The sequence below is a fragment of the Periophthalmus magnuspinnatus genome, chromosome 16 (genome assembly GCF_009829125.3).
Source record: "Periophthalmus magnuspinnatus isolate fPerMag1 chromosome 16, fPerMag1.2.pri, whole genome shotgun sequence".
NCBI classification, from domain to species: domain Eukaryota; kingdom Metazoa; phylum Chordata; class Actinopteri; order Gobiiformes; family Gobiidae; genus Periophthalmus; species Periophthalmus magnuspinnatus.
Window position 1 is genome coordinate 11,865,195 of NC_047141.1, and position 15,954 is coordinate 11,881,148.

Below are 15,954 nucleotides of genomic sequence, written 5' to 3' on the forward strand. Positions count from 1 at the left end.
GTTGGGTAAGAGCTGCCCGGAACTGTGTCTGCGCAATGAGGCAACACTTGCACGTCCAGAGTATAAAACCGTGCAGCCTCCATGCTCCAGTTGGGACAAGCACTCTGAGCCGAACTGAGAACCCAACAAATCCTCTCCATCGGCGGACCAGAAGAGCAGACTACAGGGTGGTCGCACACCCATGACAAGAGCCCAAGCTAATCTCTACCGGATCACTTTATAACGTGCTGACAAGATGAGGGCATTCAGCATTGCAGTTGCAGTGACACTCGTGCTGGCCTTTGTTTGCATTGTGCAGAGCTCGGCACTTCCATTCGCCGGGGTGAGAATTGAAAAACAGCTCCAGTTTTGGTTAGCTTGGAATTAGCTTGAATTTAGAGCCTCTTAAGTTAATCGTTGCTAATTGTTTAACAGGTGCCAGAGCCGGAGGAAGCGGGGAGCAATGACACTCCAGTCGTGGTGCATCCCGACATGTCAGAGCAGTTGTGGATGGTATGTTCAATTGGATGAATCAATTTGGACAATTAGCATTAGCAAAATTAAAGTGGATGAAATTGTCCCTTGGGAAAAGCTTGGCACTGATGAAATTTGAAACACTTACCTCATTGTTTTCAATTAAATGTTTATTTTTTTGTCAGATGCCGGGACATGTCCGCGAGAAACGCCAGAGCCACCTGTCAATGTGCCGCTGGTGTTGCAACTGCTGCCGCGGCAACAAAGGCTGCGGCTTCTGCTGCAAGTTCTGACCATGTGCACTTATTTATAGGCAATACTCTTTGTTTGTAATATTTAGTTGCACTCGCAAAATATAATGCGAAATATATATTTTTTGTATTTATTTTTGTATGTAGCTGCTATGTTGAATAATAAAATGTTCTGCATTGACATATTATGTTTTCTCCTGTTTTTGCTGTGTATATTGCTGTGTATACTTCAGTACTCAGAAGTTAAAAACTACCAGAAAATTTGAGTTTTTTTCTAGATTTTACAATAATTGACATTTGGGTCATTGTAATATTTTCAAGTGGCATTGGTAGAAGGACCAGTGTCTATGTTTTGTGTTTTGTTTTGTTTTTTGTCAAAAGAAGTTGTAATGTTCCTTTAGGTACACTGTTAGTCTGATTTTAAAAAAGGGTCAATTCCACATATTACTTAGATGTCATATATTACACAAAATTGACTTTTGTGAGCTTTAAGCCATGTGTTTAAGTTTATGTTTAAGCCATAATGTTGTTACATCCTCAGAACCATACCTGTGGTTGTATTTAGTTTCATTCACACATGTCTGAGTAATCCCTATTATTAGTCTACATCTCCAAAGCTCAAAATGCTCTGTTCCTCCTTGTGATGTCATGAAGTAGTAGTTTTCAAGTTAACAGCTACGTTTTCCTTTTTCAGCAGAGATTGGCAATTCCAGAGAAATTATTATCCAAATGATTGCAGTAAAGGGGTATGGTGTTTAAAAACACAGCGGAGCACTTCCCACATGACATCACAAGGTGGAACAGAGTGTTTTCTGTTTGAGAGAAGAACTCAGCTTAAATATGCAGGGTTTGTGTGTTAAACATATGTGAATGAAATAAAACACAAATCCAGCTGTTTGTGATGAGCATTATAACCTAGATCAGAAAATAGTGTAATATGGACCCTTTAATTTGGGCTCCTGCAGTGAAGAGCTGAGTGCAGAATTGTACAAATCACATTCTGTACATATAGCAGCAGTGCACATGAAACGTGTTATCTGAACTTGTACTGGAATAACAGTCAAGGCCATAGATAGGCCACTGTGTTGAATTTGGGGCATGTAAAAGGGCAGTAAGTTAAACATTGGATAGCAGCTTTACATAGCATTATGCCATCTGGTGGTCAAATATGAATACTTATTGCTCATTTTAAACTCCTTTTCATGGCAGTATAACTTAATTAAAACAAACAGAAACCAATTGTAGCTGCATAGGGAAGGCAATGTGAAATAATGAAAGGGGGAGAACTTCTGGCCATAGGTTAAATCCTTCATCTACAGTAGTCCTGACCAAGCCTAGCAACAAGACCACGGAGATGGTCCCAGCAGCATTGAATGATGGGTCAAATGCGGAGGACAAATTTCCCAACTCGGACAGTAAAGTGTACCTTAACTTTAAGCTTCCTTTTCAATGCTATGCCCAAAGCAAATCACACCAAATTGTTAATTCATAAAGATGAATTCATTCCTTGAGTCAAAGTTGTTAAAATCACGTTAACGTCCAAGTCAGTCTATATAATCTGTAGATGGGTCCAAGTCCAGCCCTTTAAAGAAGAGTTTTCTTACTTAATTACTAACTGGCTCTCTCAGTATGCCCTAATTAGAATTCACATTTCACATAGCTTGAACTTAAACCATAATTCATAAGTTCCTCCAGGCCAGTATTTCTCAAACAATGTGTATCACTGATGCTATGCAAGTTCCTTCTGGTGCTACCTAAGGTCATCTGCAGTTTGAATATTTGCCTAATTTTGTTCATTATCCACTTTTTAGTCCTTGGGTTATTTCTTGCTTAGCACTATTGGTGAGATTAGATAGTCCTATGTTTAGCCCTAGTTTAGCCCTGGAATAGTATTATTATAGACCCAGTTTATATTTAATTGTACTCCAATTGCCAAATCTATTCTTAGGCGATACTTTGTGTAGTTTGAGAACCAGCCGAGTCAGCACCCTCAGAAACATTCAAGGCTGAGTCAAGAACCAAGTCATTATGTAGTAATCACGAGTCTTGCACGTTTTTTCAGTCTGCCACTTGAGCACAATGTTAACATCTGAATTAGCATCAATGCACATCCCTAGTCCTTACAGAGTTCACAGTCACAGTTTATATACGTGCACATATACACAATAGAATGACCTTTCAGCTATACTCACAAGTGCGTTCTCCATCTCAGCTAAACCAAAAGATAAATATAACTCATTTTAAACCCATATAGCCCTATCATTCATATTACGCTAATTGACAATTGCTCATAAAGATAGCCACTTAGCTCAGATAGGGTGATTACGTTTTTGGAAGGACATTTAACAATACAGTCATTACCACACAGCAAGAAAAGCATGAATGCATATATCTTGAATTAATAAATTAATCTTTGCAGTAAACTGTAGGCTGAAAGATGGAAATCATACTCAATATCCTAAACTACCAATCAAACAATTGCGAGCATTTGTCGCACAGCCCGCACACAAATGAACACGGAGAAACAGACCAATGCACAAATCACCGTCATCCATTCACATTTGTCACTCTGGACAATTAGTGGGTTTCATAATAATCAATGGTTAATGACGGGTGATCATGTTATAAATTGCCTTGTCTTCTGTGTGCAGTGTTGTCAGCAGCAGCAACAGCAGCAGCTAGCACATGGCAAAGAGTGAAATTACAAATGACTTCCTTCCACATTTAAAATCATTTAACAGCACCATTTGTGATGTGTTAAAGCCTGACTGTTTCAAAATGCAGGTGAAACACTGGTTATCCATTGAGCTGTAATGTAATGGGGTCAGTAGAAGTACCACTTTTAAAATGTCAAATGTAATTCAAGACATTTTGTGGTATTTCCTGATTTTGTACCATTTACATTTCCAGAAAATGCTTAGCGGATGACTTAATTTATACTGAGTCGTGTGGCTGCATGACATTTCAAATATTTGTGTATTTCTATGTTAGTGATGATGTAACAACCGGTGACCACAGCTGGGTAGGATTATTGAAATTGTACTTGAATAGCCTGAGTAGACCCATTTTACTCCTATAATTGACTAATACAAAGTAACAAATGAGTTACAAGTATTGATTACTACTGTAACCCACTGTCAGTGATTCTATAAAGCAAGGCAAGTTTATTTGTACAGCACAATTCATACACAAAATAATTCAAAGTTCTTTACAGAATAAAAAAGACATTAAAATCACAAATAATCATCATAAAATTAACATTAAAGGAGAAAAGCGCAGAATAAAAACCTTTCGGTCATATGCACAGATAAACAGAACTGTTTGAGCCTGGATTTAAACACTGTCAAAGTAGAGGCCTGTCTCACATCCATGTTTAGTCCTGACCAGTCCCTGAAGTCCTCAGAGTGTGAGATGGTTCATATGTCACTAACATGTCAGAGATGTACTTTGGTGCTGGGCCATGGAAAGAACTTGTTCACAAGTAGAACTGCTTTAAAGTCTGTTCTCTGAGCCACAGGAGCCAGAGAAAGTAAAAAGCTGCAGATGTTATTGATTTGATGTGACTGTTAAAAGTTCAAATCTGGGTCCATTATTATCCGTAGATTTCTAGTCTGATTTGAAGGTTTTAGAGAGAGAGACTGGAGGTCACTTCTGACACTTTCTCTATGTTTCTGTGGACCAAATATGGTGACTTCAGTCTTGTCTGAGTTTAGCTGGAGAAAGTTGTTTTGCATCCACACACTGATCTGTTGGATGCAGTGGCAGAGTGAATATTAATAATATTATTTGAACATTTGTTTCCTGCACTGGTCCTTCAGATCTGATTATGTTATTATCTAATTTTTGTGGCATATGTTTTTGAGTGAGTGTTGGCATGTTTGTTTTTGATTTGTTTGGGTGCCTCACCTCGTGGCTTACAGTTCTAAATCTTTCTTGCTCTAAAGGACACAGTGACGAGAGCTACTGTTGCATCACTAGGGCCACTGCTGCCCCACTGTGGCATCTGGTATTCTCAGCAGTCTCCCATCCCAGTACTAACCAGGCCCAGACTTGCTTAGCTTCCAGGATCCGGTGAGATTGGATTACTTAAAACTCAGGTCAAAGCGTAGTATGTTATTAAGTTAATAAATAAATGTCTTGCATGTTGGTTTCTTGAGGCCAAGCATATAGCAACACTTGGTACAAAAATATAGTGCAATTTCATAAAGAGCTAATAGAAATATGCTTTTACCAAGGAGGCAATGTCAGACTTTTTTGCACTAAAAAGAACGTTGATTGTACGCTGCTTTAAAGTTAAATGGTCTTACAGCTTATAGCTTCGTCTTTGTAATGAACTGTCAAGTCAGTCAACTTCTACAGCCATTGTCGAGTTTCTGGGAAAAGGCTGACAATCAAATGGACCAGTGCACATTATGGACCACCTCTCTGCACTTAGGGACCAAGATTAAATATAGCCTTCAAAGTGCTGCTGCAAGTCCAAAGGATGGAAAAACATATCACAACAGATCAAATTATGAACCGAGTTTTTAAAATTTTGGATGCATAAAGGCTTCTTCAGTATTTTTGTTGGATACTTCAGTTGTATTGATGTGGTTGTTTGTGACAGAAAGGCCAAGCAGTATAAAAGTAAAAAAAAAAATCAAAGGTATATTGGAAAATGAGTAAGGTATAATTCTTTCAAATCTTCAAAAAAGATAATAATTCGAATAATTCAAAAGTTGCGAATTGGCTCGATGGATATGGAACAGAAACAAGAACAAAAAGAATCCTTATTTGGCAATACATTTGACTAGAAAGTTAGCAGTAGTTTTAAAGAACTCTTTGGATGATGTAATGGTCTTATATATAGATTATAGTGGATAAAATCATTTGTTTTGTAATTGGTTTTACCCCAGTACGCATACAATGTAAAAGCAGCTCTTAGGGTCAATATGAGGAAGCTGTGTGCATCAAATTAGAGTGATTTATTGTTCATGAACCATTAGGTATAATGTTAGCATGCTAGTTGTTGCAGCAACTCAGCTTTGGCCTCTAAAAGTTGTGCACTTAAAAACTCATTGCGGTGAATAAGCAAAATGCTAGGAATGTGTTTGCAAATTGATTTGGAAATTGAGGAATAACTTCAGACCACTGCAAACCATTTCAAAGGAACTAGTGCTGTTTTTCACATTTTTAAGTCAGTGAAAATCAAGTGAAGTACAGCGTCTTTAACTGTACAAATGACAGAATTTCGCTTCTTTTGTCATTCCAAATCAAAAAGTGGTACTTGCTGTTTCCTGTTGTGAATACTGTGTGTATGTACCTGCACTAGTCTTTGTTTTGTCCTGCTGACATTTGGCAAAACAAAACACCCAGCACTGCCATGATTCACTGTAGTTGTATTTTCCCAAGGTTTCATCATTTATGTTTTCTCTGACAGTCATGACTTGAGGCATATTTACACCTGAAAGTCCACAACAATCCTTCAGAAAAACACATTTTGTATGAATGTGGCCCGGGAAGTCAGTATGGTGTAGCCAGTTTCTCAGTTCCTCTTATTACAGTGCTTATAAGACACTTCATAAAGCAAATGGTAAATAGAAAGCACGCTTTGTGTTTCTACACTTTAGGCCTACACTTGCCAAGGTTGACACAAAGGTTATTTTTAATATTTCTGGGCATTAACTTCAGGGCCTGTACATGGAACATGGTTTGCTGTACGCTAAACATATTCTAAATATCTGGAATGGGGCAAAAATGAAGTAAAACATTAGGATTTCAGTATCATATCAAACATATAAAATACATATATACACTCTATAAAACACTGCATACTCTAGCTACTTGTGAGTGATATCGGAACGTGCTTAAAAATGTTAAAATTCATTTCACAATCATCCACATTCATTTAATTTAATAGATTATTATACACACTAAGCATTTTTGATGAAGGCACAATCTTGAATTTTAGCTTTTCCTGGCCAAATATTAACAGAATTTGACCCCACAATTGTTTCTCATTGTATCTAAAGTTTTATTAACATTTATCACCACAAATTGCACTTTTTGAAATATAATTTAAGGCTAGAAAATCTTGTTTATTTCATCAGTTGGAATAAACACAGGGGACAGTCTGCGTAACCATTTCCGGCTTAATGTAATGTCTATGAGGTTTTTGCCAAGTTGCGCTAAAATCAATAAATCCTTGCAGATCAGGCAGTGAGTGGGCGGATTTCACTGACAATGTGTTTGCAAAGGTACGTCTTTGTGTGTCAGGGCTAATGCTAATTCCAGGGAATGATAAATATTTAAATAATGCCACTGATTGAAATAATCTACACCCAAAAATAATTGGACAGAATTTCTCGGTGCAATCAGGGGCCGGACAGTGTCTGAGTTGGGGACGACTGGATTTACAATGTTTTGCTGATGTCCTGATGACTTCATTGAACCAGGACCTGCAACATGCACATGGGCGGTTTGCAGCCGAGGGTGAAGCGGCTGAAATGAAAATCAGTACCTTCCTGCCCCAAGTGGAGAAGTTCAAGTATCTCAGTGTCTGGAGTGTGAACTTGACAGACGTATTGGTGCAGTGTCTGCAGTGATGTGGCCGCTGTATCAAACTTGTACCTAGGACTACTATAATAACTTTGTTAGGTTCCCTAGCTCAGAAATTTTTTTTTTTAAATCGCTGATTCTCTTTAAAAAAAAAAAAATCCTAAAAATCCCACAAAGGGTTAATTCTGGAAACCAAAAGAGGGGTGATTTAGAAGCTATTTAAAAAAAAAACAAACAAAAAAAAAACATCATGACATATACATACAATTTAAATTCTCCATGTCGTGTAGGGTGACATCCAACAATCTTATAAAAAAAAAGATAAAAAAAATCATGCAGTGGACACCAGGCTTTAGGCAGACAGTTTCATTAGCATGATATGCGACATGCTATCAACACTGGTGACAGTTCTCAAGATGGCTCGCAGCTAGCAGCCGAGACATGTCAAGGTAAATATATCTTGCAAATGTAAATTGTCTGCCTAAAAGAAGTAACTTAAAATTCTATAAATAAAAAAGGCCTAAAACAAGCATAATATATGCTGATCCTGTAGCTATATACTGACCATGTTTATAGTTTCCACCTGCTCCTGGCAAGTAACACTACTGTTATTGGAGAATGCAAATAAACCGCAATGAAAACTATTTTTCCTTCTTGAAAAAGTACATTGGATGCATTTTGCCTGAAACTTGAGCAGACCATCTCCACAACTTTGTGAGGTTTTGGCGAGTGTGGTTTGTTTACCCTGATCACTGACTGTCAGTCTGCTGCTACCACGGCAACCAGGGACACACTTTGATGTTACTGCGGCAATCCCTTTATGTCACCCACATAGTGATACCATTTTACATCCAATTTTTATTTCCCACTGAGAGATAGAAAAATCATATTTTCATCTCCTGAAAATGTTTCCTGTCAGAGCAGATTCAGTGTTACCAAATGACTATCATCTGCCTCAAACCACCTTTTTACTCCAATCCATTTCCCCCAAATTAAATTCCACTGCTTTCTTACACTTGTGATATAGCCAGCAGTATGAAGAAGGTATCTATTTGTCATAATTATGGATCAGTGCAGTGTGGCCCTTGGGTGCAGAGAGCAACTCAATATCTGTTGGAGGGAAGTCGGGTGACCTCTGGGCTGGAGAAAGCGTGTGATTTAGAAAGACAAGGATGGGAATAGACATAGTGCATTCGTCCTCTCACTTCCTCCTTCTGTTGCTGTCCTCCATTGATCACAGGTCACTCAAAGGCCAAACCCTGTACATGTTAATCCACTGCTTAGCTTCTCCCCAGCATTTAGACTCCTGATACCACTATTGACCAGCCGTTCCACCGTTAACAAAAAGCCCAGGTCCTCCATGCTGCCCATATCACTTTGCTTTGCGTTCTCCGAGCAATGCATCACTCCATACATTTGCATTTAGATCAGCCTTTTCCGCCTCCCCATGTGTCGGAGGCCAGTCGATATGGTGCCGGGGATCCTAAGGAGAATGGATGGTGGTGGTAATGAAGGCGAACCGGCAACACAAACAGTCCACCCGGCCCCTCCGCTGCCTGCTGCACCAACCCCGCCAGTCGTTAGTTTTAATTAGCACAAGGGAGTGATAGGGACTCCTCCACCAGCTACGCACCCACCCACACCTTGCCTCCAGGGGACCCACGCTGTATACTGATCAACCCAATCCTACATGTTCTACATTTGGTTTGGTACAGCTGCCTAATGAATGTATCACGTGATTAGTTCAAAAGCATCTGTAATTCTTGGGTGAATTTATGAGGATTTAAGTGTGTAGAGAATGAGATTAGCAAATAGAGCAATGAGTGGTGTCCTCAGGCAAACTTGCTTTCGTCACCGAGAATGCTTTTAATTTAATTGCAGCAAGATTAGGTATCTACATGGTGTCTTGAATGTCTTTTATTAACTGGAATTAGAAATTTGTTCACTTTAGTGATGGTCTATGCATGGAGTGGGGTGGTGGGGATATAGCAGATAATTAATATTAGAAGGAAAAAGCACTTCTATGGGGCATTAATTGCTAACACAACATTAGATCACCATGTTACCTTTTATCTTTTTGAAAATGCTATATTCACTGAAAACAACATAGGAGCATACTTAATAAGTTTCATTTTCTTCCTTCCTTCCTTTGCTCTCCGCACTAAGTCATTACCGCTTCAGACCAGTATCACATTACAGTCGGGGTGCAGTTGTGGTGTATTGTTTTGTATCCAGCTTTTGCATATCTATGGAAAATTGCAATCTGGGTGTATGGATGACGTAGGCGGGGTCAAATAGGAGAAAAATTGCTTGCATGCATGGATCATATGGAGTTCTTATTTGACTGGCATGTTCCACAGTGACATTTAAAAGGATCTGTTTCCATGGAGTCAAGCGGTTGACACCACCAGGCCAAATTTCAAGTCAAACCTTCACATTAATGTTATTCATTGGTGTTTTTGAGCAATCAAAACGCCTGTAATTGAAAAACACATACGTGACATGCAAGAGGCTCTAAGCTACCACAGCTGAAACTCTTTCTTGCTAACTCTTTCCAAAATGGTTTGATAAAGTACAACAAACAGCTCTTCACCTGTTGATGTCCAGTTAGAAAGGTTCTGTGTGACAGGATGTGTGGCATAGCAATGCTAAGCAATATTGTATCCCTTATCTTCATACATTGTTCAAAACTCTTAGCAAAGGCAGAGCTCAATCTACATTCCTACCCGCAGCTCTCGCCCCTGGTTCTGTCCAGGTTTAGTCCTAGTTTAGTCTTGGTTTAGAGCTCTCATCTATGGTATCTGTAATGACAAGCTCATGGATACAAGTGATCGAAATGAGCTTCCTCTGCAGGATGGCTGGGCACGCACTTAGAGATAGGGTGAGGAGCTCAGTCACAAGGGAGGTACTCTAAGTAGAGCTGCTGCTCCTTCATGTCAGGAGAAGCCAGCTGATGTGTCTTGGCTAGCCTGGGAATGACTCTTGATCCTCCAGAAGAGCTGGAGGAGGTGCGTCAGAAGAGGGAAGTCTAGGTATCCCTGCTCAGACTGCTGCCTACGCAACCCAGCAGAAAAAGAAAATGGATGGACACTCAAGTTCTGATCAGTGAGGATGTAATTTTCAATAGAAAAAATCCCTCATGCAAAAAGCACTAAACTACCACAGCTGAAATGCATTCTGCTGCTAACTCTTTCCAAAATGGTTTGACAAGCTACAACAAGCAGTTGTTCTTCACCTGTTGCCTGGAAAAACAAATGTCCAGTTAGAAATGTTCTGTGTGTGGGGATGCATGGTGTAACAATAGTAAGCAACATTATATCCCTTTTCCTCATGCATTGTTGAAAACTGAAACAATTTTTTTGTATCCACTTATTGGGTAGCTTTAGGGCATTACAAATGTGAATGATTACACTCAACTACCTACTACTGTATAATAGAAGCCTTATTATGGCTAAAAGCATGATGCATAATTTATAAGTGGTGGGCCGCTCTCAGACAATACTTCATGAAATTAACCGTGAGTCAGGTGCAAAAAGTGAAGCAGCTGACCTTGGCATCTTAAAATGTCACCTTAACTTTTTTTCTTCCTCACTGCAAAGACTTAACCACTTACATAGCAACGAGAGTCCACCCACACACCGGACTCTTTGTTAGATTAAAAGCAGAAAACTCTGTCATCTGAATTGTGGCAAACGCAACAGATTTGAAAGATGTCACTGATAAGGTTGCATCTGAAAATCCCCCGTTTGTCTAATATTACAGGCCCTATGAGGTCTCCGCGCTTTATCTTTTTCATTCTTATTCAAAGCTGCATTGGAAGATTTGAGTGCCTGATATGATTGATGTGCTCCACCCTGCACCACCTCTGCCCTTTTTCCTCAACAAAGCATGTGCTGTAATTTATATTACCGAGCAAATCCGCTGGCCCCATGCTGCCTGATAGCCCAATGTAGTGAATTAACTCAGTGGTGTGTTATGTTACATTTCTGGTAGAGGCTCTTTCACCTGCTTGTCTAGAATGTCCCACAGCCTAGCATTAACCTTCTCTATCTCTGTGGAAATAAACAGGAGACATCACCCGGACAAGTTGTAGGTAAAATCTGCGGAGAGGCGATACAGCTTCCACTGAGAATTTGTGTTTTTTCAATTAATTTTTAAAGGTATTTTTAAGGAATAATACCACCCATAATGTCATAAATGCTGTGTAGGCCTGGGATGACACTGAAATTTGGTGAAATTTGGGTTATCGTGGCCAAAAAAATTGCGATAAACGATAATATCATGACAATTAATAAAGTTGCTGAAAAATGTTATGGATAATTCTTTTTTTTTTTTTTTTTTCATTATGAATAAGTTCTATATTTAAACTGTTATAGTATTGTACTTTGTTATAAGTGAAAACAACAATGCTCCAGAAGAGATAATCATGAAGAAGTATTTTTTTTCTGCACATTCTGGTGATATAATGGTGATTATCTTTGTCGGCGATAATTGTGATGATAGAAAATTGTCAACCCTTTTCATCACGATAAATGATATTATTATTTATTGTCCTGGATAGATATGATTAATGTGGCTCATTCTTGAAAAAGCAATAGTCTCTTTGGAGACTAACAGGTGACGGACCCCTCACCTGAAAAGCATATAATGCATTGTTGTGACTTTAATTCCCTTTCAAACATGCTTCTGATCAGTTTAGAATTAATATTTCCAATTTTTCTAAATTTAAATGTCTGCATTTGGAAAATTTACTTTGTATAACCTGCTGACAGCAACGGGAAGTCCTTTTCTCCATGAATATAGGGTAATAGAGCCATGCGTTCACTGTGACCAATTTTTATCTATAACGCAACTGAACAGCCAAAGTTGCAACAAAGCATTTTTGAGTGCTCAGATATTACTGGATTTAGTGGATTCATGAAACAAGCGTGAATCAAATAAAATACACCTTCAGGTGTGTTTTTGACAGGGGGACATTAGGTCATGGCCAAAAGGTTAAAAAAGTGAATTTTGCATATGTATTTTTGAAGTTCTATCTTGACTTACAAATAAGACAAATGACAGAGTAAACTACTAATATACAGTTACAAATGCATTAAGAAAACTGTATGCTTCCAGTTTCCGCCTGGTGCCAGAATATACAGTAATTTGTGGAGATAAAGAGACGCAGCTGAGGTGAAGCATAGCCAATATCGACAAGGTTCTGATGCTGTGGACCCAGGAATAAACTCGGAGCAATATTCACTGTTCCACCGTAGCAGCCAGCCCTGTCTTCCAAATCGAATGTATGTAGCATTTCCAGGGAGGCAGATCTGTAGCATATTTGTAGATAAATATAGGCACCAGTTCACAATCTTTCTGAGACATCTGTTCAGAAGTTAGAGATGGAAGATTTGTTTGATACTGTTTGGGAAAACGTGGAGACTTTTAGCTTTGCAGATTTGTATTTAGAAAACTCTAAAAGGGTTTCTCTGTGTAGTTTCATGTTACACAAACCATCCTTAGTACACACAGACATACCCCATGTTTAAGTCTGGACTAAAAGCTCTGTTCACATTAAGGAATTTTATCAGCCTTTTAAGACTCTTCCCATATTTGTTTGTATTTAGGGTTAAACTATAACATACATGGATTAAATCGCGGTGTTGATCTAAAACACATCTAAAGTGACTTAATAATAGAAATTACAGATTGACCAATGTTGTTTTTTCATGGCCGATGCCAATTGTTTTGACTGTGCCGACAAGCTTTGGTGATATTTTGGGCAGATTTTGATCATTTTCCCCAAATTATATAATTTGAATTTAGTTCAAACTCCTCTGCAACTTTGTTTTAATACAAACTGGATAAGAGAGTTGTGTAGTCATTTTTTATACAGTTCACTCATCACAAAAGTGCTCAGGTAAAACTTTATTGTTATATTTTAGATAACTAGTTGGCCCAAACAAAATATTGACCACTACTGGAGATTTAAGGCAGATGACTGATGCACTAATAAGTGCAAATATCGGCCCAATATATTGACCAACTATTGGCCAACTCATCTATCTCTAATAGAAATGCATCCATCTTTACTGTTCAAAACTGAATAATTGAGAACGCCCTCCTCTCCATAGTGGCATTTCACCATAACAAGCTACAGATTGTTTAAGGTCGTTTTCACACTGCCACTAGTTAGGTCATTATAAAAGAGCATTCAGTATGAGAGTAGTGCGCATGGCCGGTGTGATCCCAACAGTCTCACTCTGGACTGCAGTAAACGGCTGGTCCGAGAGCGCTTCAAACAGGAAGTCTCTGAGCGGCTCCTCTCACACTCTGGACTGGGCTGAGTGTGGTGTGAACATGGCTGACCTCGGGCTGACCTACACAGTCTGCGATGACAGTAAAAATGTTTGGAATTAGGCAAAAACCTATATTTGAATGAATAGGTGCTGGAGCAGCAGTTTGACAAATTTGTCTGATGAGGCCATTTGGATCAACTTAATATCAGCCAGACTCCTCTTGTCTCTGTCTGCACAGGTGAGCCTTGGTCTGTCTATGTGTTGTTCAAAAAGCTTTTTCTCCACCGCCACCAGCGCATACTCATGGTGTATTTAGCCATAAGTGAAAGAAAAGCTGTATAGGGGAGGCGAGTGTGTGCTCGCATATTTAAGTATTCTGTCCACTTAAAGCGCATTGTCACAGAAATAAGTTTAGCGATCAGCTGATGGACTCTCACATGGCTCATGATGCAGTATTTGGGGTGAATGTTGTGTGGTGTATGTGAACAAGGCTGACCCAAAAGTGAGGTAAACAGAACTAAATCTAGTGCACACTGGGGTCGGTCCATAGAGCCACTAATGTGAGAAAACGACCTAAGTGTCACGATTGCATTCTTGCAGACCCAAAGGAATTTCATTGCAAAGACTTACCTCAGGCATATGCTGTACTCTTAGAACTGCAATAATTAACTTCAAATATCTGTACAGCTTTTGACAAACATTCTTCACAAGTGCATGCCAAACTTTCCATACCCTTACGTTCAGTTTTTGAATATATATATATATATATATATATATATATATATATATATATATATATATATATATATATATATATATATATATATATATATATATATATATATATAATAGAGCAAATATATATCACATACATAGTGAGAACCTCAACCAAGTCTTGCAAATCTAACAGTTGGAAATAATTTTGTTTACATGAGACATGAGAAAAAAAAAAAATTAATCCAAAGAAAACTGAATTCTGTCAACTAAACAAAAACGTTTTAAGAGTAAATATGTTTTGCCACTCATCCAAGTATCTTCTTCAGTTCTGACAAGGTTAATGCTTTATATCTGTGTGAAGGGAGAAGCTAATTACACTGTAACTAATACACCCTAGTTGTTGACGGTAAGAAGTATCTTTTATTAGTTGAAGGTTGGAGTTATGTTTTTTTTTTGTCATTTTAACATGTTTGGGTAACTCTTCGTCTGTCTACATCTCCATCCATGCATTTTCTTCAAATTATCTGGTCCTAGATTGCAGAGGCAGCAGTCTAAGCAAGGACTCCCAGACTTCCCCCAGACACTTCCTCCAGCTCCTCTACTGGGACCTCAAAATGTTCCCAGGCCAGCTGAGAGACATAGTCCCTCCAGCGGACGGGTGAGACATGCCCAGAGCACCTCTCTAGGGAGGCGTCCAGGAGGCTTTCGGACCCGTTGCCCGAGCCATCTCAGCTGGTTCCTCTCGACATGGAGGAGCAGCAGCAGCAGCTCCAGTGTGAGCTCCTCCCGTTTGAGTGAGCTCCTCACCCTGTCTCTAAGGGAGCGCCCAGCCACCCTGTGGAGGAAACTCATTATCAGCGACCTTGTCCTTTCGGTCATTACCCAACGCTCATGACCACAGGTGAGAGTCACCCCAGTCTATGTTGCACATCCCAGGTCAATGAAGCCATCAACGCAACATCATCTGCAAACAGCAGAGATGCAATCCTGTGGTCCCCCTCCGGCCCCTGGCTGCGCCTTGAAATTCTGTCCTTAAAAACATGAACATGAACAGGACCAGTGACAAAGGGCAGCCCTGGCAGAGTCCCACATTTATCAGGAGCACGTCAGACTTACTGCTGGCAATGCCTCATACTCCCGGAGCACCCCTCAAAGGACACCAGAGGGACGCGGTCAAATGCCTTCTCCAGATCCTCAAAACACATGTGGACTGCTTGGGCAAACTCCCATGAACCCTCGAGCACCTGATGGAGAGTATAAAGCTGGTGCAGTGTCTACATCTGAAATGCTCAAAATGCTCTGTTCCACCTTGTGATGTCATGAAGCAGTAGTTTTTAAGTTAATAGCTCCTTTTACCCTTTGTTCAGTAGAGATTGGAAATTCCAGGGCTGAAATTAGCCAAATGATTCTAGTGAAAGTGTGTGGAGTTTAAAAACACAGTAGAGCACTTCCTGTATTAACATATTACATCACAAGGTGGAACAGAGTGTTCTCAATTTGAGAGAAGAACTCAGTCTAAGTATGTGTTTGTGTGTTAAACATGTGAATGAAACAAAACACAACTCCGTGTATGTTTCTGAGGAAGAAACATTATTATGACAGACCAGAAAATAGTGTAATATCAGCCCTTTAAGTCTATCGCAAGGTGTGAACTGTCACCTGGACGACTGAAGGATTACACTTCACATTTCACTGACGTAAATTACTATCAAGAC

At 39.3% G+C, this 15,954-nt stretch overlaps 1 protein-coding gene across 1 annotated transcript; it reads left to right on the plus strand.

Moving 5' to 3' along the window:
• Positions 1-67: 67 nt before the first annotated feature.
• hamp (hepcidin antimicrobial peptide) lies at positions 68-885 on the plus strand. Its single transcript, XM_033980888.2, has 3 exons — positions 68-322; positions 415-492; positions 639-885. Exons 1-3 carry the CDS (start codon positions 236-238, stop codon positions 744-746), a joined length of 273 nt encoding a protein of 90 aa, XP_033836779.1. The 5' UTR covers positions 68-235; the 3' UTR covers positions 747-885.
• The last annotated feature ends 15,069 nt before the right edge of the window (positions 886-15,954 follow it).